Here is a 21,917-nt window from a genome sequence, read left to right as displayed (position 1 = left end):
CCAAATTATGCTGTATCCTTGAATTTATCCTCTTTACCTAGCACTTAAACATCAACTCTCAGAATTAAATAGCACAATTCACTTAACAGTACAGAGAGAATATGTTTGGTTCCACAAATACTGGAACTGGCTCATTTCAATTCTATAAGAATCGTGTGTGTGTGTGTGTGTGTGTGTGAATGTGTGTGTGTTTAAGCATATATATATACATATATATGTATGTACCTATACACACATACATGTTATAATATATGAGAAGTACAGAAAATATGTCTGAAAAAAATGTAAAGACACTCTCTCCCTAGCATTAACCTATATGCCAAATAAACATACATTGCAGTGAATGATGCATCATATCCTGGAATAATTCTTTCTTATTTCTTCAGGAAGCTTTGTATTTCCATCCCTATCACTATATCATCTTTCCTTATGAATTATCTTGTCTACATAACTGCCTTGCTAGGTCTACTGTTGTGCTATGATGAAACACCAAGGACAAAAAAGCAAGTTGGGGAGAAAAGGACTTATTTGTCTCAACCACTGAAAGAAGTCAGGGCAGGAACTCAAACAGGGTAGGAATCTTGAGGCAGGAGCTGATGCAGAGGCCTTGGAGGGGGAGCTGCTTACTGCCATGCTCCCTATGGCTTGCTCAGCCTGCTTTCTTACAGATCCCAGGACCACCAACACAGAGGTGGCTCCACTCACATCAATCAATAATTAAGAAAATGTTCTACGGACTGGCTCACAGCCCAGTCTGGTGGAGGCATTTTCTCACTTGAGACTCCACCTCTCCGATGACTGTGGTTTGTGTCAAGCTGACATAAAACTAGCCAGCACAATAACCATGTTCTGATATCAGGACTTACATCACTTCCAAAATGATTATATATTTAAAATTAAATCATAGTAAATTGAGATGGCTTTATTTTTTAATATAATTAAAATGCATGTGATAAACTATTCACCATATGTCCCACTCCACTCGAGACACTGGGAAAGCTGCGCAGATAAATCACTTATTCTTGTCGGTTGCCAAAACCAGAACAGAGAAACTTAAGGTAGCAGCATGGCATTTTGAAAGAGCTAGAAGGAGCGAGTTTGATACAGCCTATGCTTGATGTCTCTTCATCCTCAGCGATCCACATTGTGGCACACTTGTTCAACATGGAGCGCTACCACCTGAGTCAGGCCAAGGATGCTGAGGGGCTGCTGGCTGCACTTTCCAGACTTGGCAATGCTCCAAATGAGAGCTACATCAATCCTGTCCGCACCTTGAATACGGTGAGCTCTTGCATGGTCTTGCTTCTGCAGAATCCTTCTCCTCCCATCCCGATACCGAGAACAATAGATTTTGAAAGCTTTACATAAAAGAGCTGGATAAAAGAGGTTTCTGCCAAATGTTAATATCAATTTCACCTTTCTTTTTTAAAAGCTAGTTTTGCAACCATTAGCATGGCTGGAATGATATGGGCAAGGAGAAAACACACGCTGCTTAATTAAATTACAGTGAAAGTACATACGTGATATCTTAGGAATGCAAAAACCTGATAAAGCCCTAATATTATGAATTTTGAAAGTGGCTCCTGATTAGATTTCCTTCACTGATGTTAGATTCATAAAGCATTCATCCTCCAAATCCAGAAGTGATGGATTGGATGTTCCATTTTTAACCTGCAGATTGTTTTCTGGGTCTGTTCTCTGCACCTCCTATTCTGGCACATGTGTGAACAGCTAGTTTGCAAAACCAAACATTGACCAAAGAAGGTCATTTCAGAATGATAACTGAATGGTTAGTGACTCCATTCATGGTAATATCTAAAGGTACAGAGTAGCAGTGCTTCTGGGAAGAAAAAAATAAAATCAGCCACAGAGTCCTATGGTAATGGTAAAGTCACAACATCCTATGGTAAAGGTAATAGAATCAGTCACAGCATCCTATGGGTAAAGACTTTCCTCTCCCTTACCCCACCCTTACATCTGCTCTTAATGGTTCATCCAAACATTTTTCCAGGGACTACCATATTGGAACAAAGACCAGGTTTTTTTTGTCTAAAAAAATATAATCTGTTTTCTAAGAAAAGTCTTAAGGCCATACACCCCATTGATAGGAATCTCTCTGTCTGGGCCCTCTCTAAAAGCCGTGCTTTTGCTCAGGTTCTTTTATTTGAGAAGGAAAATTCAGATTCGAGTTAGGAGGAGATTCTTCCAAGTCAAATACTTGATTCTCTCATGAAGCCTTCCAACATCAGGCCATTAATAAACCAAATTCCCTTTTCTTAACTGACAGCAATTAGAAGCACAAATTTCCTAGCTACAAATCAGAGCTGCAGATGCCCTAAGCATGCAGAAATGTCTTTAATGCCATTTTGTTGGATCTCAGAATTTATCTGGCCACCTGTTTGGGTCTACATTTTCCCCCTGCTAAGGCTTTACAAAATTCACTGTTCACGAGAGACTCAAGAAAAAAAACTCAACATCTTGAAGAGACTATGCAATAAATAGTGTTTATTATAAATAACCTTTAAAGCAATTTAACAAGCTAATTAAGCTACTTCAAACACAGTTGTTTCAAAATTTTAGAAGCAACATACTAGGTAAGTGTAGGAATAAGTCCCACCCCTAAGGGGGCGTGTTCACCTCGGGCTAATGTTTGCCTATAAATTTGGCGAGCATGATCCCAGCCGCTGCTTCTGCTTTCCTGGTCTCCGCGGGAACGGTGGTTCTGTAAGTCTATTTCTTTTTTTTGGTTTTTCGAGACAGGGTTTCTCTGTAGCGAACTCACAGAGATCCGCCTGCCTCTGCCTCCCGAGTGCTGGGATTAAAGGCGTGCGCCACCATCGCCCGGCCTGTAAGTCTATTTCTACATTAAAGTTATATATATATATATATATATATATATATATATATATATATATATATATATATATATATATATTACAATCTGTCTGCATTCATTTACGCTGTTACATTTTGGCGTCCAACGTCAGGCTATTTTGCCCCTGACTCAAGTGCCTAGCCCGCTAGCTAACACAGCATGCTCCCTGGTGCTGTTTTTTAGTTCGTGACTCGGGGCCCCAGTGCCGAGTCCGAGACACACTCGGCCACACAGGCCCATTCTGCCCCGCCTGCTCGCCAGAGCAATTACACCCCCCCACCTCCCTTGGCTAAGTTTGCAGCCGAACCCCACTGCCTGAATTAGCAGAAACTCAAGTACCTGCGGTTTTGCAACAAAAGCCGCCACAGCGGCAGATTTGCTCTGATACAAAGTGACTTAGCCGGGTGGTGGTGGCGCATGCCTTTAATCCCAGAACTTGGGAGGCAGAGGCAGGCAGATCTCTGTGAGTTCGAGGCCAGCCAGGTGGTGGTGGTGCACGCCTTTAATCCCAGCACTTGGGAGGCAGAGACAGGCATATCTCTGTGAGTTTGAGGCCAGCCTGGTCTACAAGAGCTAGTTCCAGGACAGGCTCCAAAAACACAGAGACCACCACTGGTAGGAACCAATCATTGCAGGTAAAAAAATTTTCTTTTATAAATAAAATGTCTGAACATGTTACTATTCAAGAATTTAACAGTTTTTTTTAATTGTACCATGTGGGAGATTTTACAAGAGGTGTCTATCACCCCACATCTATGGATCCTTCTGGGATTCGTAGTTTTCATTGGCACTAAATGGTTTGATAATAGAAATATGATAAAGTCTTTACCAGACAAATCCAGGATTCTCAAGGCAGAGACTGAATGCTTAAAAACAATTGAGAATGACAACAATCTTCTCAAAAATCAGTTTGAAGTTCTCCAGGCTGATGTTAGGGAGAAATTCATTACTATGGAAGAGGGAACAGCTGATTTGGATCATAATCTTCAGTCCCTTTCTGTAGGAACTGAAACATTAGGGGCTGATATTAAGGAGAAATTCATTACTATGGAAGAGGGAACAGCTGATTTGGATCATAGGCTTCAGTTCCTTTCTGTAGGAACTGAAACATTAGTGGCTGATATTAAGGAGAAATTCATTACTATGGAAGAGGGAACAGCGGATTTTGATTGTAAGCTTCAGTCCCTTTCTGTAGGAAATGAAACATTAACTGAGAGAATCAAAACTGCTGAATGTGACAATCTGATTTTGTCTAAAGCTTATGACAAATTGAAGGAAAGATTGTCAATACAAGAAGGCACAGTTTATGCCATAAAAATTATGTCCAAAGATGAGATGTTATCTCTAACAGACAAACTTCATACTTTAGAATCCTCAATGAAGGCTTTGGAACATAATTCTGGACAGGAGATTCAGACATCGCAGAAGGCAATGGTGAATAGAATTGAAAAGATTGAGGAATTTCTAAATTCTGATGAAGAAGAGCAAAGGATAGAAAGGCAAACTTTAACTACATCTGTGGGTAAATCTCTCCGGGACAATTTCCACAAAGCTCTACCTACAGCTCTACCTGTCTTTCCAGTAATAACAACAGAGAAGGTGATTAGTTCCAGAAACCCTAGGGTCATCAAGGAGGATACATGGGAGCCTGTCCGTATGAATGATCTCAAGGAAATAAAACAGGCTGTCATGACTTTTGGGATGCAATCCTCTTTTGTTAAAAAGATGCTAAGATCTTGGGCCACGACAAGCAGAGCAACCCCCTCGGACTGGCTCCAGCTGAGCTCTGCGGTACTTGAGAGTGGACCACAATTGAAATGGAAATGCTTATTCAGGCAAGAGGCTAGACTTTTAGAACAGCAGGAAAAAGCAAAGGGAATTGACATTTCCCTAGATAAAATTCTAGGTGAAGGGCTCTTTTCCGACCCTCAGGAACAAGCTAATTTGGATGAAAACACACTCTCCATGTGTACTACAGCAGACTTAAGGGCTTGGGACAGGGTACAAGACCCAGGACAGAGAATGGAATCATTTGTCAGAGTTAAACAGGGTCAGAGAGAACCCTTTAGTGACTTTTTACAAAGACTAAGGCTGTACAAATAGGGATATCTGACCCAGAAGCAAGACGTATAATGATTGAGTCTTTGGCTTATGAAAATGCAAATGTGGAATGCAAAAGGATTTTGGGGTCTTTAAGGCTCAGATCAGCACCCTTGGAAGAATGGGTCTTGCATACACTAAATGTTGATACATTTGATTATGGCACTGAAGCATGGGTAGAAGAAGCAATTTCCAATGGTAAAAGGAGACACCAGAATACCAAATGTTTTAATTGTGGCAAAATGGGTCATATGAAAAGGAATTGTAGACAACGGATTTTCAGAAATAATAATAATAATAATGCATCTTTCAGAAATAATAATAATGCATCTTCTAGAAATAACAGAAATAGGAGGACTCAGCCTTCAGGTTTATGTAGAAGATGTGGAAAAGACAGACATTGGACAAATGAATGCAGGTCTGCAAGAGCTAGACAAGGCAACCTGATACAGATGGGAAACTTGAGAGGGGGGGGCCTCACAGGCCCCCATGGCAAACATGGTTCAGTCATTTCCAGTTTCTGCAGAGAACGTGCCTCGTCAGGACAATTAGGAAGCCCCATGCCTACTGTTACAAGCAATAATGATCAGAAAGATAAGTTATGTGTGTTTTGGCAAACTTCTATAAATGATCAAAGACCTAAACTGAGAGTGTGTGTAAATGGCATTTTTATTACTGGCCTGCTGGACACAGGGACCCAGGGACCATTATCCGTCTTTATTTGTGTAGGTATACCCATGATAGCCATGACTTCTAATAAATGAGTGATTACTGAATCAGCTTTTTCTGAACTTAAAGCAGTTGCCCACTGAAAGCCTGAATAAGTGTCAATGGTGTGATGAACACATTTTAATTTGCCAAATTCTGCAAAGTGGAACACATCCATCTGCCAGATTTCATTCCTTTGGGTGCCCTTTGGATTAGCCCCTGCAGGCAGTGGCGTTTGGTTATAGAAAGAGCAAGTAGGGCATTTCTTTACAATCTCCTTAGCTTGTTGCCATGTAATTGAAAACTCTTTCTTCAAACCTTTGCTATTAACATGATGTTTTTTATGAAATTCAGAGGCTTGTAGCACACTTCCAATCAATAATTGATCAATTTCTGTATTACCTTGTGCTAGAGGACCTGGCAGACCCGTATGGGATCGGATGTGTGTTATGTACATAGGGCAAAGCCTGTTCCTGATCAAATCTTGAACCTGGATAAATAATGAGGTTAGTTCTGTATCATCAGGTTTAAATTCAGCAGTTTCAATATGTAAAATAACTCTTTCTGCGTATTGTGAATCTGTAACTATATTAATAGGTTCTTTAAAATCCCTTAGCACCATAAGAACGGCATATAATTCCGCCTTCTGGACAGAATTATAAGGATTTTGTTCCACTTTACCCAAGTCTTCTGATTTGTAACCTGCCTTCCCTGATTTATTGGCATCAGTATAGAATGTATGGGCTCCAGTTATTGGAGCATCATGGACGATTCGAGGAAGAATCCAAGAAGTTCTCTTTATGAAGTTAAGCCTCTTGCTTTTTGGATAGTTGTTATTAATGTCCCCCAAAAAATTAGCACAAGTTCTTTGCCATGGTTCATTATCTTCCCATAATTTCTTTAGTTCATCAGCAGCGAAAGGCACTACAATTTCTGCTGGGTCTATGCCTGCTACTTGACGAAGTCTCAGCTTGCCTTTTATAATTAACTCAGAGATTTTTTCCACATAAGTTTTCAGTTTCTTACTTGGTTTATGTGGTAAAAAGATCCATTCCAAAATAATATCATCTCTCTGCATTAAAATTCCTGTAGGAGAAATTTTTGATGGTAGTATGACGAGAATACAATCAAGCTTTGGATTCACCGTGTCCACATGTGCCTGTTATAATTTTTCCTCAATCATTGTCAGTTCCTTTTCTGCTTCAGCTGTTAATTCTCTGGGACTGTTTAAATCTTTATCACCATCCAAGGTTTTGTTCAAATGAATTATTAGATCAGGTGTTATTCCAATAGCTGGTCGTAGACTGGAAATGTCTCCTAACAGTCTTTGAAAGTCATTAAGGGTCCGTAGGCGATCTCTCCTAATTTGTGCTTTTTGTGTCTTAATTTTTTGCAAACCTATTTTATAACCTAAATAATTAACAGAATCTCCCTTCTGAATTTTTTCAGGAGCGATTTGCAATCCCCATTTAGGTAAAAGTATCTTTATTTCTTCAAACAGTCTGTTCAAGGTATCCATGTTTGAATCGGATAACAAAATGTCATCCATGTAATGGTATACTATAAATTTGGGAAATTTCTTGCTTATTATTTGCAATGGTTGGTTCACAAAATATTGGCACAGGGAGGGACTATTTAACATACCCTGGGGCCCAGGGGTACCTCCTCGAAGGTTGAGAATAGTTTTTTTTTGTTTTGTTTTGTTTTTTTTTTTTTTTTTGGTTTTTCGAGACAGGGGTTTCTCTGTGGCTTTGGTTCCTGTCCTGGAACTCGCTCTGTATTCCAGGCTGGTCTCGAGAGAATTGTTATAAGTAGGGACCGTGAATGCAAATTTTTCTCTATCTTCTGACCTGCAATGAGGTCTGGTGCCCTCTACTGACAACAGAAGGAAAAGGCGGGACCCAGGGACCCAGGGACCCAGGGACCCAGGGACCCAGGGACCCAGGGACCCAGGGACCCAGGGACCCAGGGACCCAGGGACCCAGGGACCTCTCCTGCCTTTCCCTTCTGTTGTCAGTAGAGGGCACCAGACCTCATTGCAGATGGCTGTGAGCCATTATGTGGTTGCCAGGAATCGAACTTCTGACCTTTGGAAGGGCAGCCAATGCTCTTAACCACTGAGCTATCTCTCCAGCTCTTCTTTCTGTGGCCAAAAACGGCAGTAGTCCTCATTGAAGATGGTTTGCCAGTATTTTATTGCGAATTTTTGCATCGATGTTCATGAGTGAGATAGGTCTGTATTTGTCATTCTTGCTTAAGTCTTTGTGTGGTTTAGTTATCAGGATAACTGCAGCTTCAAAAAAAGAGTTTCGCAAGACTCTTATGTTTCTATAATGTGAAACACATTAAGGAGTATAGGTATCAGCTGTTCTTGGAATTTCTGGTAAAATTCTCCATTAAAACCATTACGTGGTTGCCAGGAATCGAACTTCTGACCTTCAGAAGGGCAGCCAATGGTCTTAACCACTGAGCTATCTCTCCAGCTCTTCTTTCTTTGTAGCCAAAAGAGGTTGCCTTGGCCTTGAGGATCAGAGGATAAGGTTTTCACCTGTTGGCCCACTTGACTGTTGGGTGCTAAGCCTCCAGAGTGCTATTGTATAGAGTGCTTCTTACCAGTGACTAGAGGTCCATGTCTCTGTCTCTCTGTCTGTGTGTTTGTGTATTTTAACCTCTAGCCCCTTGCTCCTAGCTCACAAACTGTATGGTAGCACATAGAGTGCAGACAGGCATTGTGTGCTGCTCACCTGGTCTTGATTTAATTTGGGTATTTGGATTTTATCTAAAAACAAGTCCATCTCTTTTACATTTTCCAACTTTGTCACATATAGGCTTTTTAACAAGACCCAATGATTCTCTGAATTTCCTCAGTGTCTGTTGTTATGGCTCCGTTTTCATTTCTGATCTTGTTATTTTGCGTGTTCTCTCTCTTCCTTTTAACTAGTTTGTATAGGGGTTTGTCAATTTTGTTGATTTTACTCAAAGAACTAGCACTGTTTCCTTCATTGATTCTTTGGATTGTTTTCCGTGTTTCTATTTTGTTGATTTCAACCCTCAATTTGATTTTTCCAGTCTTCTTCTCCTCCTTGGTGAGTCAGCTTTTTTTTTTATTTTTAGAGCTTTTACCTGTGCTGTTAAGTCTCTAATGTGAGTTTTCTCCATCTTTTTTTAATTTGTGAATTTAGCGCTATGAACTTTTTTCTTAGCATGCTCGCCAAATTTATAGGCAAACATTAGCCCGAGGTGAACACGCCCCCTTAGGGGTGGGACTTATCCCTACAGGTAAGTACTAATTAAGCTCAGAAGCCCCTTAATTTGGGTATTTGGAGAGATGATTATCAATAACTCAAAACATACATTGAAGCAACTCATAGGTGATGCAGCGGGATTATTTTAGACTATTCATGGCAACTCAGACCAGTCCAGAAATGTATCACAGGGAAACAAGGAGAAATCTGTTTTAATAATAATAATAATGAATGATTTGAAATTAGCACATTAAGTGTTGTAAATTGACTTCTGAAGTTCTGAGTACACTTACAAAAAATATTTAAAATGTTTTACGTATACCCTCTTTCAGTTTATTCTACTCTCCTACTCTGTGACGAGGAGAAAGTAAACTATGGAGAAATCCCTGTCCAAATTACTTCCAGATCTCAAAGCAGCCTAAATTAATGAGGTTTTACTGACAAAAGATACAGTGTGAGTTTACTGAGCTGTATTTGGTTCAGTGATGGGAACACGGGGCATGAATGCTAATGACTAAGCAAGAATATGGGAACGCACAATAGAAACAGAACACCTTGTGATTAATATCCTCAACGGCTATTTCGCTGTCCCTCACACACACGGGTCAGAATCCTGCCCTTTGGGGAGTCCTCACCAGATAAGAATAGCTGTACCCTTATTGATCACAGAGGATTTACCCAGCCCCATTCCAAGGCCCCCTGAGAGAATATGAAGGAAATGCAAGTCATGGTCCTTCCAATTAAAAAGCTAGAGCAAGGCAGAGCCACCAGGGGAGCAGAGCATGCAACTGCTTTATTAGGAGCGTCCCTAAGGAGCCTCTCCCCCCAAAAAGTGTTTATTAATGTTAAGATGCAATTAAGCGTGGTGAGCCATATTTTTAATCTTAAAAATTGAAAACTTGGAATTCAAGCTCATTCTGCAGCATTGTCCTCCAAATGCTTTTTTAGTACCGATTCAAGATAGTAGTTTTGACAAGAAAATTAATTCGTGGAAATGGAAAATATGTACTTAATGGCAGAGTGTTTTTTTTTAAAAAAACACTTGAGGGAAGAATTTGCCCAGCTGGTTTCTCCAAGTGGACCTGCACCTTGTTGAGGACCAGGGCACTGGAGCCAACACTCTAAACTGCTCTTTGCTTGGTTCCTCTAGTACTGATCTTGATCCAAGTGCAAAAGTCCAAAAGATTAATTTGGTGGCCTTTGCATCTCCTAGAGCACAACCACTGAGCTCCTAATGACAGTCTCGGGGATCACTGGCCTGGTGATCTCTCTGGCTTTGATCTTGATCATGACCTCTTCAACCGAGTGCATCAGACAGTCCTCTTATGAGCTATTCTGGTATACACACCATGTTTTCATCATCTTCTTCATCAGTCTGGCCATCCATGGAGGAGGGTAAGTCCATGCTGTACTCCAGATGCTCAGATCTGGGTGTCTGTGTACACATATTCCCTGAGTATGGTGAAATTGTGACCAGAGCATCAGTGAACACGGTTGGGCAAGTATTTGCCAAGTCCTTTGAGTACATGCCAAGGAGTGGTATATCTGGGTGGGATGACTGGTCTATTTTGAGTTTTTCGAGAATGTTCCACACTTGTTTCCATAATGGCTGCCCCAGTTTTCAACCCCACCAACAGTGAATGAAGGTTCCCTTTCCCCTGCAGCCTCACCAGCTTTTCTCCTCAGTTGTTTTCTCAGTCCCATCCATTCTGACAGGCTGAAGAGGAAATCAAATCACAGACTAGCTTTAATTTGCATCTCTATAATTGCTAAGGATGTTCAATGCTTTGAGATATTTCTTATCTGTTTTTATTTCTTCTTTTGAGGTCGCTCTGTTCAGATCCATATCTCATTTTTTAAAAACTGGGTTGTTTTAACTCTGGTTTTTGACTTCTTTGTGTGCTGTGGACATTAATCCCCTATCAGATGTTTAGATAACAGACATTTGCTCCTACTCAGTAGCTTCCTCCTGGCTTTACTGTTTCCTTTGCTGTACTTAGCTGTCTTAGTTGCTTGAAGTCACCTTTGTCAACTATTGGCCTTAATTCTTGAGTGAAAGGAGAGTTTAGAAAGTCCTGTCCTGCATCCAAATCCTGTAGGATTCTGCCTGGTTTTTCTAACAGTTTTGGTGTTTTCAGGTTTCACACTGAGGTCTTTGATCAATTTGAAGTTGATATTTGTGTAAGACATATGGGTCTAATTTCATTCTTCTACATATAGACACCCAGTTCTCCTAGCATCTGTGATTGAAGATGCTGTTTTTCCTCCCATGTTCATTTTTGTCAACTTTATCCAGTACAAGATGGCTGTACTTATGTGTAGTTGTTTTGTGTCATGGATCTACATGTCTGTATTTGTGCCAGTACCATGCTGTTTTTGTTACTATGGCTCTCAATGTATCTTGATATATGGCATGGTAATCTCCCAACATTGTTCTTTTTGCTCAGGATTGCTTTGGCTAGCTGGGGTCTTTGGTGGTTCCATATTAATTTTAGGATTTTTTTTCCTATTTATGTGAATGATGTCATGGGAATTCTGATTAGGGTTGTACTGAGTCTGTAATGTAAAAATGGCTATTTTTCATAGCATCGGTTCTCTCAATCCATGAGCAGTCTTGCCATTTTCTACTGTCTTCTTCCTTTTCTTTCTTTAGACATTTACATTTTTCACAGTAGAGGTCTTTTATCTCTTGGAAAGTTTATTCCTAGGTATTTTTGATGCTACCATTAATAGGAATGATTTTATAGTCTCCTTTTCAACGTGTTTGTTGTTAGTCCATAGAAAGGATATTGATTTTTGTATTAACTTTAGGAAGAAAACTCTTAACATAGAAAATCTTCCTGCAACCCTTGAAACCTACATCCCCTGTATTGAAATACGAGTGGATCCCAATGGTCAGTCACTTGCTGAAGATGTTTCTGTACATAAATAATATTTCATAAGGAGAATGCTGGAGTTATTGCAATCTTGCTGAAAGGCTTATTTGGGGATAAGGATCTTATTTAATCTCCTCTTGACATAGTCTGCAGCTACTGTTTACATCAAAAGTGATTTGCAAATTCTATACAAAATGCTGAGTAAATGGAGGATTGCTGAAGGTGTTAAAGCTCCTTAGTCTGTCCACCTGTTATGCAATGGTATAAATGGAGAAATTTTAAACTTTTTACTTTTTTGATTAACATACATATGGAATGATCTAGAACCTCCTATAGATACCATGGGGGAAATTGCCTAACATCTAAGAATGAATGTACCAAAATGCATAATGTCCACAATCTGGTCCCCACTTACCATACACCCACCTCAGGTGATCATTATTTGTGCCCTGGAGATTCACCTGACTCAAACAAGTGCTATCAAGCTTCAAGAAGCAGTATACAAGAAGCAAAGTCAGAGGCTAGCGTGTTGTTTCTAACTGACACCCGACTAGTTTCAGGAGCATTATAGTTGCTTTCCCCCATGCCCTACAATGCCAAAGGAGACGACCACGCCACAGCCAAACCAGGACATGTATCTCTGGGATGCTGATGTTTATTGGTCTATGAGAAACTAGTTTCTCAAAAATAAACCAATGCATCTTCTTCATAAGCACCTATTAATTGGGCAGCTCCCAGATTCTATTACCTCAATGTCTGGCCCTTTACAAGTCAGGAAAGTCATCCTGAGAGTTGATGCCAAAGCAATTTGCAAAGGTCAGTTAGTCATGCATCTGTAACAAGTGCAATATAGTAGGATTACAGGACTCTTTATCCAGCGCTCCATTCATTCAGGGTTCTCTCTCTACTTTTAAATTTATCAATACAGCCTCAAAGACACATTTCAAAGTGACCCGTTTTGACCTTGTCAAATGCTAAGCCCACTAGAGGTCACTGGGGGAAACAAATACCATTATTCCGGGCACTTCTTTGGACTTATTCTCTTGAAACTTCTAAGCGCTCAGATACAAGCTAAGAAGGGTAGAAGTTAAATCAATCTGCAAAAGGAACCAATCGTACGAAGTTAGCCAATTAGCCCAAATCAGCAATCAGAGCGAGATGAAACCTAATTAAATTCAACAGTCTACAAAAGGATGTGTTCAAACAATTTCCTTCATTATGAATTCTCTAATATAGACACTTTCAATGTGACACAGGGTACCACAGAGAGGGTACTTCTTTTCTGGGATCTTCAAAGTTACCCAAAGCTTTTTAAATGCCTATTTTTAAAGACGCCGAGGGAAGTGAATGACAGCCCAAGTTTCAAGAGCTGGGAGTGTTTTTCTGGAAGCCACTGCAGAGTATAAATCTGTGTAAAGACACCGCACAAAATCAGCCTGACATTTTCATGCTTTTTTTGTTTTGTTTTGGTGGTGTGTGTGTGTGTGTGTGTGTGTGTGTGTGTGTGTGTCTAAGTCGGATTGTTCGAGGCCAAACTCCAGAAAGTCTCCGGCTGCACAATGTCACCTTCTGCAGAGACCGCTACGCCGAATGGCAGGCAGCTGCCTTGTGCCCTGTGCCTCAGTTTTCTGGCAAAGAACCTTCGGTAAGAGCGAACCCAGGAGCTGATTTTAAAAATAACTGTCCCCACAGTTAAAATAACGAGAGCTTTTATAGGCTTGAAAAAAGAACCGCCCATGTCACCACTAGATGAAGCCAACTCTTTATTAAGAGGGCTAATGGAGAAATCGAGTTATGGATAATTTTAAAAGCGATTTACTGCCAAAGGCACTTTATTCAGCTTTGAAATGTGTTCTACTCCGGCTTAAATATGGATGTCTGATATTGCAGGACTTCATAACAGCGGAGTAATGGCTCTGAGGGAGTTAGCCTGGTGGCTTGCCCACCATCCTCTCCACCCCCACTCTCCCTCTGCCTGCCTCCTGAGGATCTGAGAGGACCCAGCCTCTTCACAAGCCTACTCTTCTTCCTTTCTACAACTTTTTGTGGTCCAAAGAATTAGGAGTGTCCAATTACTTTTGTTCTACTTAAACTCAATGCTAGCCAAGAATAGATTTAATTCATTTGAGTATTAATTTAATGATAGTGTCCACAGATTTTTGAGAGTGGTGTTTTCTGGGTATGCGGCAGCCACTGCAGTTGGAGACATCAGCAAACAGGAATAATCCTCCCGTTTGATCACCAGTGTATTCGGAAAGCACACACTGTTGGTTTAACTGGGCGATTGACATGTGGCAGAAAATAAATGAAAAGACTACATTAAAAAGGAGAGGAGGCCGAGACTGCAGCAAGTTGGTAAAGTACTTGCCTAGCACGCACAAAGCACTGAGTTTGAAGTTCAGAACCACATAAACCCGGCATAGTAGTATAGTCTGTAACTGCAGCACTCAGACCATGGGAGCAAGAGAGTCATCATAGGAGGTGCTCAAAAAACTAACCATCCTGGAAGACATAAAACCTTGTCTCAAAACAAAGATGGAAAATGAAAACTAGCAGGCAATGAGTGCGCAAAATATGTATCATTTAAAATGAGCTAATAGAATATAATCGCATATAACATATTTAGGATTTAGTTAAACAATGACATCAGAAAAGTACAAATAATTGCTTTTTAAAAAATTCTCAAATACACTAAATCCAGTGCCATATTTTTGGGATGAAACTGCTGGGAGAAATGTTTAAAACCCAGAGATGGGAGATACGTGCCCATTGGACTGTGGTTCTTTTAATGGCTGCTATAGATTGTCTCTGTCTTAGATTCAACTCTCCGTGGATAGATTGTCTCTGTCTTAAACTCGGCTCTTGGCAGCCACTATCTGGCCTGCATATTAATGAAGAGCGTGAGTACCTCTCTAAAATCTTCAGCCCCAGCATCTCCATTAAAAAATCAATACTCTCCCACACTTCATGAATACAGACCAGGGGCTGCTCCCAACCGTGAATTCTGGCATTAGTTATGATGAAGAGGGGAAACTTCCCCATCTCCTGCTAACTCCCCAGCTACACCTCTGTGCACCCAAACGCACAGCGTCACCCTTTCCCATTATTTTTAATGGATCCTGATCCAAAGCGTCTGTACGCTGTGCAATTACCACTTGGCTGGGCTGGACAATATCCCCTCTGATGTTTTATAGACACTGAACCAGAAAGGCATTCCAAGGACACTGAGGGGTCCCCTGCTTCACTGCCCCAGACCTAACACTGCTTAACAAGACTCAATTTAGTCCTCTTTGCCTCTCTTTCCTGGGGCATTTTTAATGAAGATTTTTGTCTGTAGAAATAGCCATCAGTGACACAATGTGGAATCAGAGAACCTTTTCTCCATCACCTTGTAGAAACTGTCCAGAGAAATCCCTTTTCCTCTTTTCTCTCCCAATCTCACAGGCACCCAAGCCTGCAGATTTGAGAGCTGTTCATGCAATAAGTCTACCTTGGTCCTCCTTCACCAAGGAATTAGCTCATTTTCCCGTGCATCAGAATCATACGGCTCTGATTTTTCCCACTTTCTAGGAACAAGGTTAAGGGTAAGAGGGAACATTTGGACCAGGGAAGAGCCAATCAGTAAACAACCATCAAGTCGTATGTCACCACGCTTGCACAGGACTTACTCAAGGGAAACTTACACAAGGAGAGATTATTGCCTATAAAAATAGTGTATTCATAGCCACACACATAAAATAAAATCGAAGCCAATCTGCCCCTATTTTCTGGCCGGAATAAAAGTGGAGGTATCAGGTTTTGTTGTTGCTGCTGTCAAATCGACGTTCTCGCTTCTGTTGTAATGCATTCGTTATACTGTGATTTTCTGAACATTTTTGGGGTAGGAAACAGGAAAGCTAAGCGTCCCTATTGGTTTTCAGTACTAGAGAAGCTAACATACTAAACAGTTCTGGCCTTTTAAGAAATTGAGAAAGTGAGGTTGAAAGTATTTCAAAGTGTTGCCTCTGCTACAAAGGGCTTGCAATCCAAGCAAAGCCACCCCTTGAAAAAAAACAAAAACAACAACAACAAAAAAAAAAAAACCTGTTGACCTTGCGCCTGGCTGTGCCATTTCTTCCCTGCAGCCTATGATATTCCTTCCAAATCTCTGACCTTCTTTCAAGACTTCCTTTATGTGTTCCCAGAATCATTTTTATCTCTGTGAATAAACCCAAAACATTCAAAAGCTTGGCAGGAACTTAAGAATTTTCTCCAATCATTTTGCAGTTTGAAAAATGCAAAATTAAAATATACAAAAGCCAAAGATATGAGTTGAGGAGAGAACTCAGTCAGTCAAGAGCTTTGCATGAAGGTGTGAGAACTTAGGTTCAATCCCTGGCACCTACATAAAGCCTGGCACATTAGAGTGGGCTTCTAATCTGAACCCTGGCAGGTGGAGACAGGCAGCTCTGTTGGGCTCACTGGCCAACCACCTCAGCCTAATCAGTGAGCTTCAGTTCTCAGTCAGGGATCCTATTTCAAAAACCAATGTGGAAGACTCCTGAGGAACCATACCCAAAGTTGACCTTGGAGGCAGGCAGGCAGACAGGCACGAAAGCATACATGCACATATGCGTGGACACGCACACACACACACATACACTTCATGGTATATCTGAAAATACAGGCTAAGAGATGGGAGCGTGATCTCTCCATCTTTTGACTCCTGTCTATGCTGATACCCACAGTCGGGCCACTTTCCTAACATCACTTACTAGCTGTATCTCACCCTCACTCCTGAACTCCCAAAGGAATTCTGGGAGTATCACAGTATAAATAAGCCTCCCTATCTCCTCCTGGAGCAATTTATATAGTAGAAAAGAGATAGAGCCAAGGATTAATGGCTTACATTCTCCTTCCCGACTAACCACGAAAAGAAAAATAACCCATTCCATTTCATCAATGTGGAAAAATCAGAGGCCATGGCTGATTTGACACCACTAAAATGAACTGTGTGATGTCTAAAACGTGGGTTTCGAATGGATATGGAAGATTATTTGTGAAAATACACAAAGACTATGTGAATGTCTTTGCAAATCTTTCTCTCATGTAGAAATTGTTGCTGTCATTTCTCTAAATATCTAAACAACTTCTTAAAATACTTTCTGGTCTATTCAAGCATAAGAAAGCGTGGCTTCGTTTACTTGGTCCAGCTCCATCCTCCTGCCATTTCCCTTACTCTTTCTCTAATCAACTTCACTGCCTCACCCTAGCACGAGTGGACAAAAGGTTTTATCCTCCCTGCTATTCTGAACACGTTGCTGAATCCCACTGAGGCAGAAAAGAGTAAATGGGTCAAATTGCTTTGTGTTGCCTGAATAAATTCAGGCGTTTGTCAAGCAAGCAAGAGGCCCCCAGGAAAGAAGCAGAGGGGGCTGATAGATGAAGACAAGTACCATGCCAAAAAAAAAAAAAAAAGAATACAGGACTAACAAATAAGGAAGGGAGGGAGGGAGGGAGGGAGGGAGGAAGGAAGGAAGGAAGGAAGGAAGGAAGGAAGGAAGGAAGGAAGGAAAGAAGGAAGGGAAGGAGGGAGGGAGGAAGGGAGGGAGGGAGGGGAGAGGGAAAAAGAGAAAGGGAGGAAAAGAAAGAAAGAAAGAAAGAAAGAAAGAAAGAAAGAAAGAAAGAAAGAAAGAAGGAAGGAAGGAAGGAAGGAAGGAAGGAAGGAAGGAAGGAAGGGGGGAGAAATTAAAAATAAGAAAGGTAATTAAAAGAAATAAAAATCATATCAAAAAGCTTGTGGTCTTGGAGGTGGAGCCGGACAGCCAGTAAGGAAATGAGTAGTGAGTGTAAAAAGAACACACAGACTCAAAAGAAGGATGGTCCTTCCCTGCTCCCAAGGTTATTGGAGAGCTTAGGTCATTGTAGACTTAGAATAATGAGATTTAAGAACATTTTCCAACCTTGAGGTCCAATGAGGCTCTCTGAGATCCAGCCAAACATTCCTAGGCAACTCAAACACATTCCTAGAAAATCGGAGTTTGTTTATGTTTTCTTTTTCTCTATAAAATTAAGGCAAGATTTCAAAAACAAAACAAAAACAAAAACCCTTGACATGCTAAAAATTCAATAAGCTCAGGAATCTCTTGCTGTTTTATAAAGCAAGCCTCGGGATCTATTCTGGTGTCAGACAGGAAGTAATGGAACTCTGTTCCTGCTGTCTAGTTAGTACTTGAGCGAGGCAGCTGAGATCCTACAAGAACAGACTGGGTGCCGGCTCCACCCAAGCCTGTATCTTCACCAGATATCATACTGAAGGAGTGGCTTGATGAGACTGAGCCTTGGTTTCTTCCATGAAATAAAGTGGTTATCATATATCGATACCTTAAATATACGATATCAGGAATGTTTAACATTGAACCACAAAAAAAATTATGTTTCCATTCCTTTCCATCTACTAGAGAAAGATCTCTTATGCTATACACAATACCTGTGACAATAGGCTGCCAAAAAATGGGTCATCTATAATGAAGATTATACTCAAAAAAGTATACATCATAAGCAACTATTTAGTAATAGTAATTTTTTCAATATGGAAATTTTCCTTATCATAGGTCTCCAGACAATTGTGGATGCCTTTGTTCTGATCCTCTGAGACTCGAGGTGTTAAAGAATCTAGCTTGATTTTTTTTCATTCTAGATAACACTATGTGTGTGTTCACACACGCGTGTGTGTGTACGTGAGGCTGTGGGTGTCTGTATTCAGACAAATCCCCTAGTTGTGAGGCTCTATTTGCTCCCAAAATTACTATTTGAAACTTCTTACATCAGCTGAAAAATGCTTTTTGTAGCCTTTGACTTTGAGTGGGTTTGGGAGCATTTACGACCCTATCATACATAATGTAAACACCAATCTGCCTTTCTTATTTCTTTGAAAATTCAATTATTTCTAATTACATAAAGGCACCATTGATCAAGCAAGCATAAAAACCCATAGAGGAGAATTTAATCTCTTAAATAAGATTGTAGACTTTAAGAAATAATTAAATGTTATCATATTTAGTACACAGAGACATCTTGTTGTTGATAGCTGGGCCAATATTAAGGGAAATATCTTAGTCTCATTGTACTATAAATGGATATGGCTCAAATCAGAAATTTTTGGATTTTCATCTCTCTCTCTCTTCCTCCCTTCCTCCCTCCCCCCAGGCCTGGAAATGGGCTTTGGGCCCCGTGGTCTTGTACGCATGGGAAAGAATAATTAGGTTCTGGAGATTCCAACAAGAAGTTGTCATTACCAAGGTATGCGTGTAGCTTTATGTCTGAATAAAAGCCTGAGTGTAGATGAAAATTTTTTATTAGCCCAAGTTTTTAATTTGCCATTTTTATTACAGAACTGCCTGTAATTTAGAGGCTCATCTTCTGTTCTAATAATTGCTTGTATCGGAGCATCTTTCAGTGTGACCATTTTTACTGGAGCCAGGGATCAAGGCTCCATGCTGGCACATAGAATTCTGATAAAGGCTTATGGCGTAGCACTGGAGTTAGCTATATTTCTCTTTATTATGGCTTTTCTCTAGTGAGGAAGAGACGGGGAACCACAAAGAATGCTTTACACTGACCATAGTAACTTCAGGTACCGTATCAAGGTGGAATTTTGCAAACATGCCAGAATCATCCACACAGCTTCAGGCAGGCACATGCTTACCTGGGGGTACTGAGCACAGGCTTAGAATGAAGCCACGGCTTCAGGATATGAAAAGGTGCTGGAGGTTTATGATGGAGAGGGCAGACATCATACTCTACTCTGTACTCTACTCTGTGTAGTGGTGTGCTTCTGGTGGGGCTTCCCCGTCTTGCTATTGGTCTTCATGGCTCATTAAGTTTTACATCATGCTGGAGGAAGATAGGAACGGATAGGCAGAAAAAGAATTACCCGTGGGTTGACAGAAGTAAAAATTACTCTACTGTTCTAGTTGGGGTTTCTATCGCTGTGACGAAACACCATGACCAAAAAGCAAGTTGGGGGAGAAAAGGGTTCTTTTGGCTTACACTTCCGGGTCATAGTGCTTCATTGCAGGAAATCAACACAGGAACTCAAGCAGGGCTGGAAGGAACCTGGAAGCAGGAGTTGATGCAGAGGTCAAAGAGGGGTGCTATTTACTGGCTTGCTCTCCATGGCTTGCTCAGCCTGCTTTTTTATAGAAACCAGGGCCATCGGCCCAGGGGTGGCACCACCTGCCATGGGTTGGGCCCTTCCTCATTGGTCACTAATTGAGAAAATCATTACCGCTGGATCTCATGGGGGCATTTCCTCAACTGAGGCTCCTTCCTCTCTGATGACGCTAGCTCCCGTCAAGTTGACACTAGCTCCCGTCAAGTTGACACAAAATCAGCCAACACATCTACCCACTCCCCAGTATTAGTACAATTTGAAGAGAGCTCCACAGTCCTTCTGCTGTCTCACTGAAAGAAGATGAACAGGAGAATGCTTCATCTGAGGCAGTGTCAGAAGGGAGAGCAGAATCCTGGAACTAAAGATGAAACGCTGTCAGGAGCTCCTTACATGGAAACGTGCCATCCCAGTATTCCCATGCTGGCTTGTGTTCTTGTGTCTGTTTGCTATACAGGACGTGGAAGTGTGCAGAGATTTTTTTCATGAAAGAATGGCTGTCTAGGGAGGGCAACTCCTTCTGTCCTCGGACAAGCCATTAGTGTAAAGTCCTCGTACAAGCTTCACAGGGATTCCCGATATCAAAAACTCAGAAACAAGACAATGCTTAGTTTAAAAAAAAAACTCAACAAATAAAACATTTTAGAAAGAAGTGGAAGATTGGTATTTTTCCCTTTATCATGAAGAAAATTGCAGGGTTAATTCTCAAGAGATTGAGAAAACACACAAGTAATTTCCAAAGGTAACACATTACTGCTAGGTTTTTTGTTGTTTGTTTGTTTGTTTTGTTTTTGAGTTGAAGATGATGTGGTAACTATTTTTAATACGCTCCAGTAAAATTATGGGCTATCCATTCATCCCCACTTATTCTCAGTTAGAAATGATTTACTGGGCTCAGGGAAGTTTGGTCACGTGGGGGCATGGAGTCACATGCCTGCTCTGTTGCCTCCTTGTGCCGTTACTAAGAGTCAAGCACAGAGCCCTGCCCAAGGAACTCTATTATCGCTTAAGTTGCAAGTCCAGGCATGAAAGCAGTGACAAATATAAATGCTCTAAGGAAATAGAAACCACCTAACGATTTTCAAGCCTTTGGCGGAATGACGACTGTGCCCTTGTTTGACCTGAGTGAGAATCCCCACAGCTCTCTGCTCTGTCGTAGGTGGTGAATCACCCGTCTGCAGTCCTGGAACTTCACATGAAGAAGCGTGATTTCAAGATGGCGCCTGGACAGTACATCTTCATCCAATGCCCATCCATTTCCCCGCTGGAATGGCACCCCTTCACTCTGACCTCTGCTCCCCAGGAGGACATCTTCAGTGTGCACATCCGCGCGTCTGGAGACTGGACAGAGGCATTATTGAAAGCCTTTGGGGCAGAGGGGCAGGCCCCCAGTGAGCTCTGCAGCATGCCAAGGTGAGACCCCGTGAGTCACTGTTTTATTCGAGTCTCAGTACTTCAGACAGGAAAATATCTAAATGTAGCAACAAATTGTCAGACTTGGAGATGGCTTTAGACCAGGCTGCAAGCTTGAGTTTGTTAAAAAAAAAGAAAAACGAAAAAAGAAAAAACAGAAAGCCTCCATAAAATGTATAATTTAAGAGAAGCAAGTACATTTCTGTAAAAATAAATAAATGTTCAACAAAAGTAGGCGATGATCCAGGAAGAAAGAACGGTTTCCTTTCCAGACCCAAAAGTAGCTCTTGTCTAATTATGCACGGCTTGCCATGAGTCAGACAACCCTGTGAGCGCTCTCCCATCACAGACGGGGCTTTCGGGCTGTCTTTGCAAAGCTTGGTCTCCTGAAGAAGGATGCTCTATTCTGGTCCATGGGACTTAACCTGTACTGTTCCTACGCAACTACACGGTAACATATAGGAGATTGACATAGAGACTACTCATCTCTGCAGCCCTGTTTTCAAAAACACAGCACAAGGCACTGGAGCTGGGGCTTCTTCTCATGT

At 41.1% G+C, this 21,917-nt stretch overlaps 1 protein-coding gene across 1 annotated transcript in view; it reads left to right on the top strand.

Moving 5' to 3' along the window:
• Positions 1 to 21,917, top strand: part of Nox3 (NADPH oxidase 3) — a 66,418-nt gene that overhangs the window by 9,828 nt on the left and 34,673 nt on the right. Inside the window, exons 5-9 of the mRNA XM_075959293.1 lie at positions 1,136 to 1,281; positions 10,142 to 10,323; positions 13,320 to 13,449; positions 18,993 to 19,085; positions 21,116 to 21,369. Of these exons, the coding sequence (XP_075815408.1) occupies positions 1,136 to 1,281; positions 10,142 to 10,323; positions 13,320 to 13,449; positions 18,993 to 19,085; positions 21,116 to 21,369 (805 nt within the window). The remainder of the gene's footprint in view (positions 1 to 1,135; positions 1,282 to 10,141; positions 10,324 to 13,319; positions 13,450 to 18,992; positions 19,086 to 21,115; positions 21,370 to 21,917) is intronic.

This window comes from Microtus pennsylvanicus, chromosome 1, assembly GCF_037038515.1.
Source record: "Microtus pennsylvanicus isolate mMicPen1 chromosome 1, mMicPen1.hap1, whole genome shotgun sequence".
NCBI lineage: Eukaryota > Metazoa > Chordata > Mammalia > Rodentia > Cricetidae > Microtus > Microtus pennsylvanicus.
This window is presented reverse-complemented; position numbering and strand designations above follow the sequence as displayed.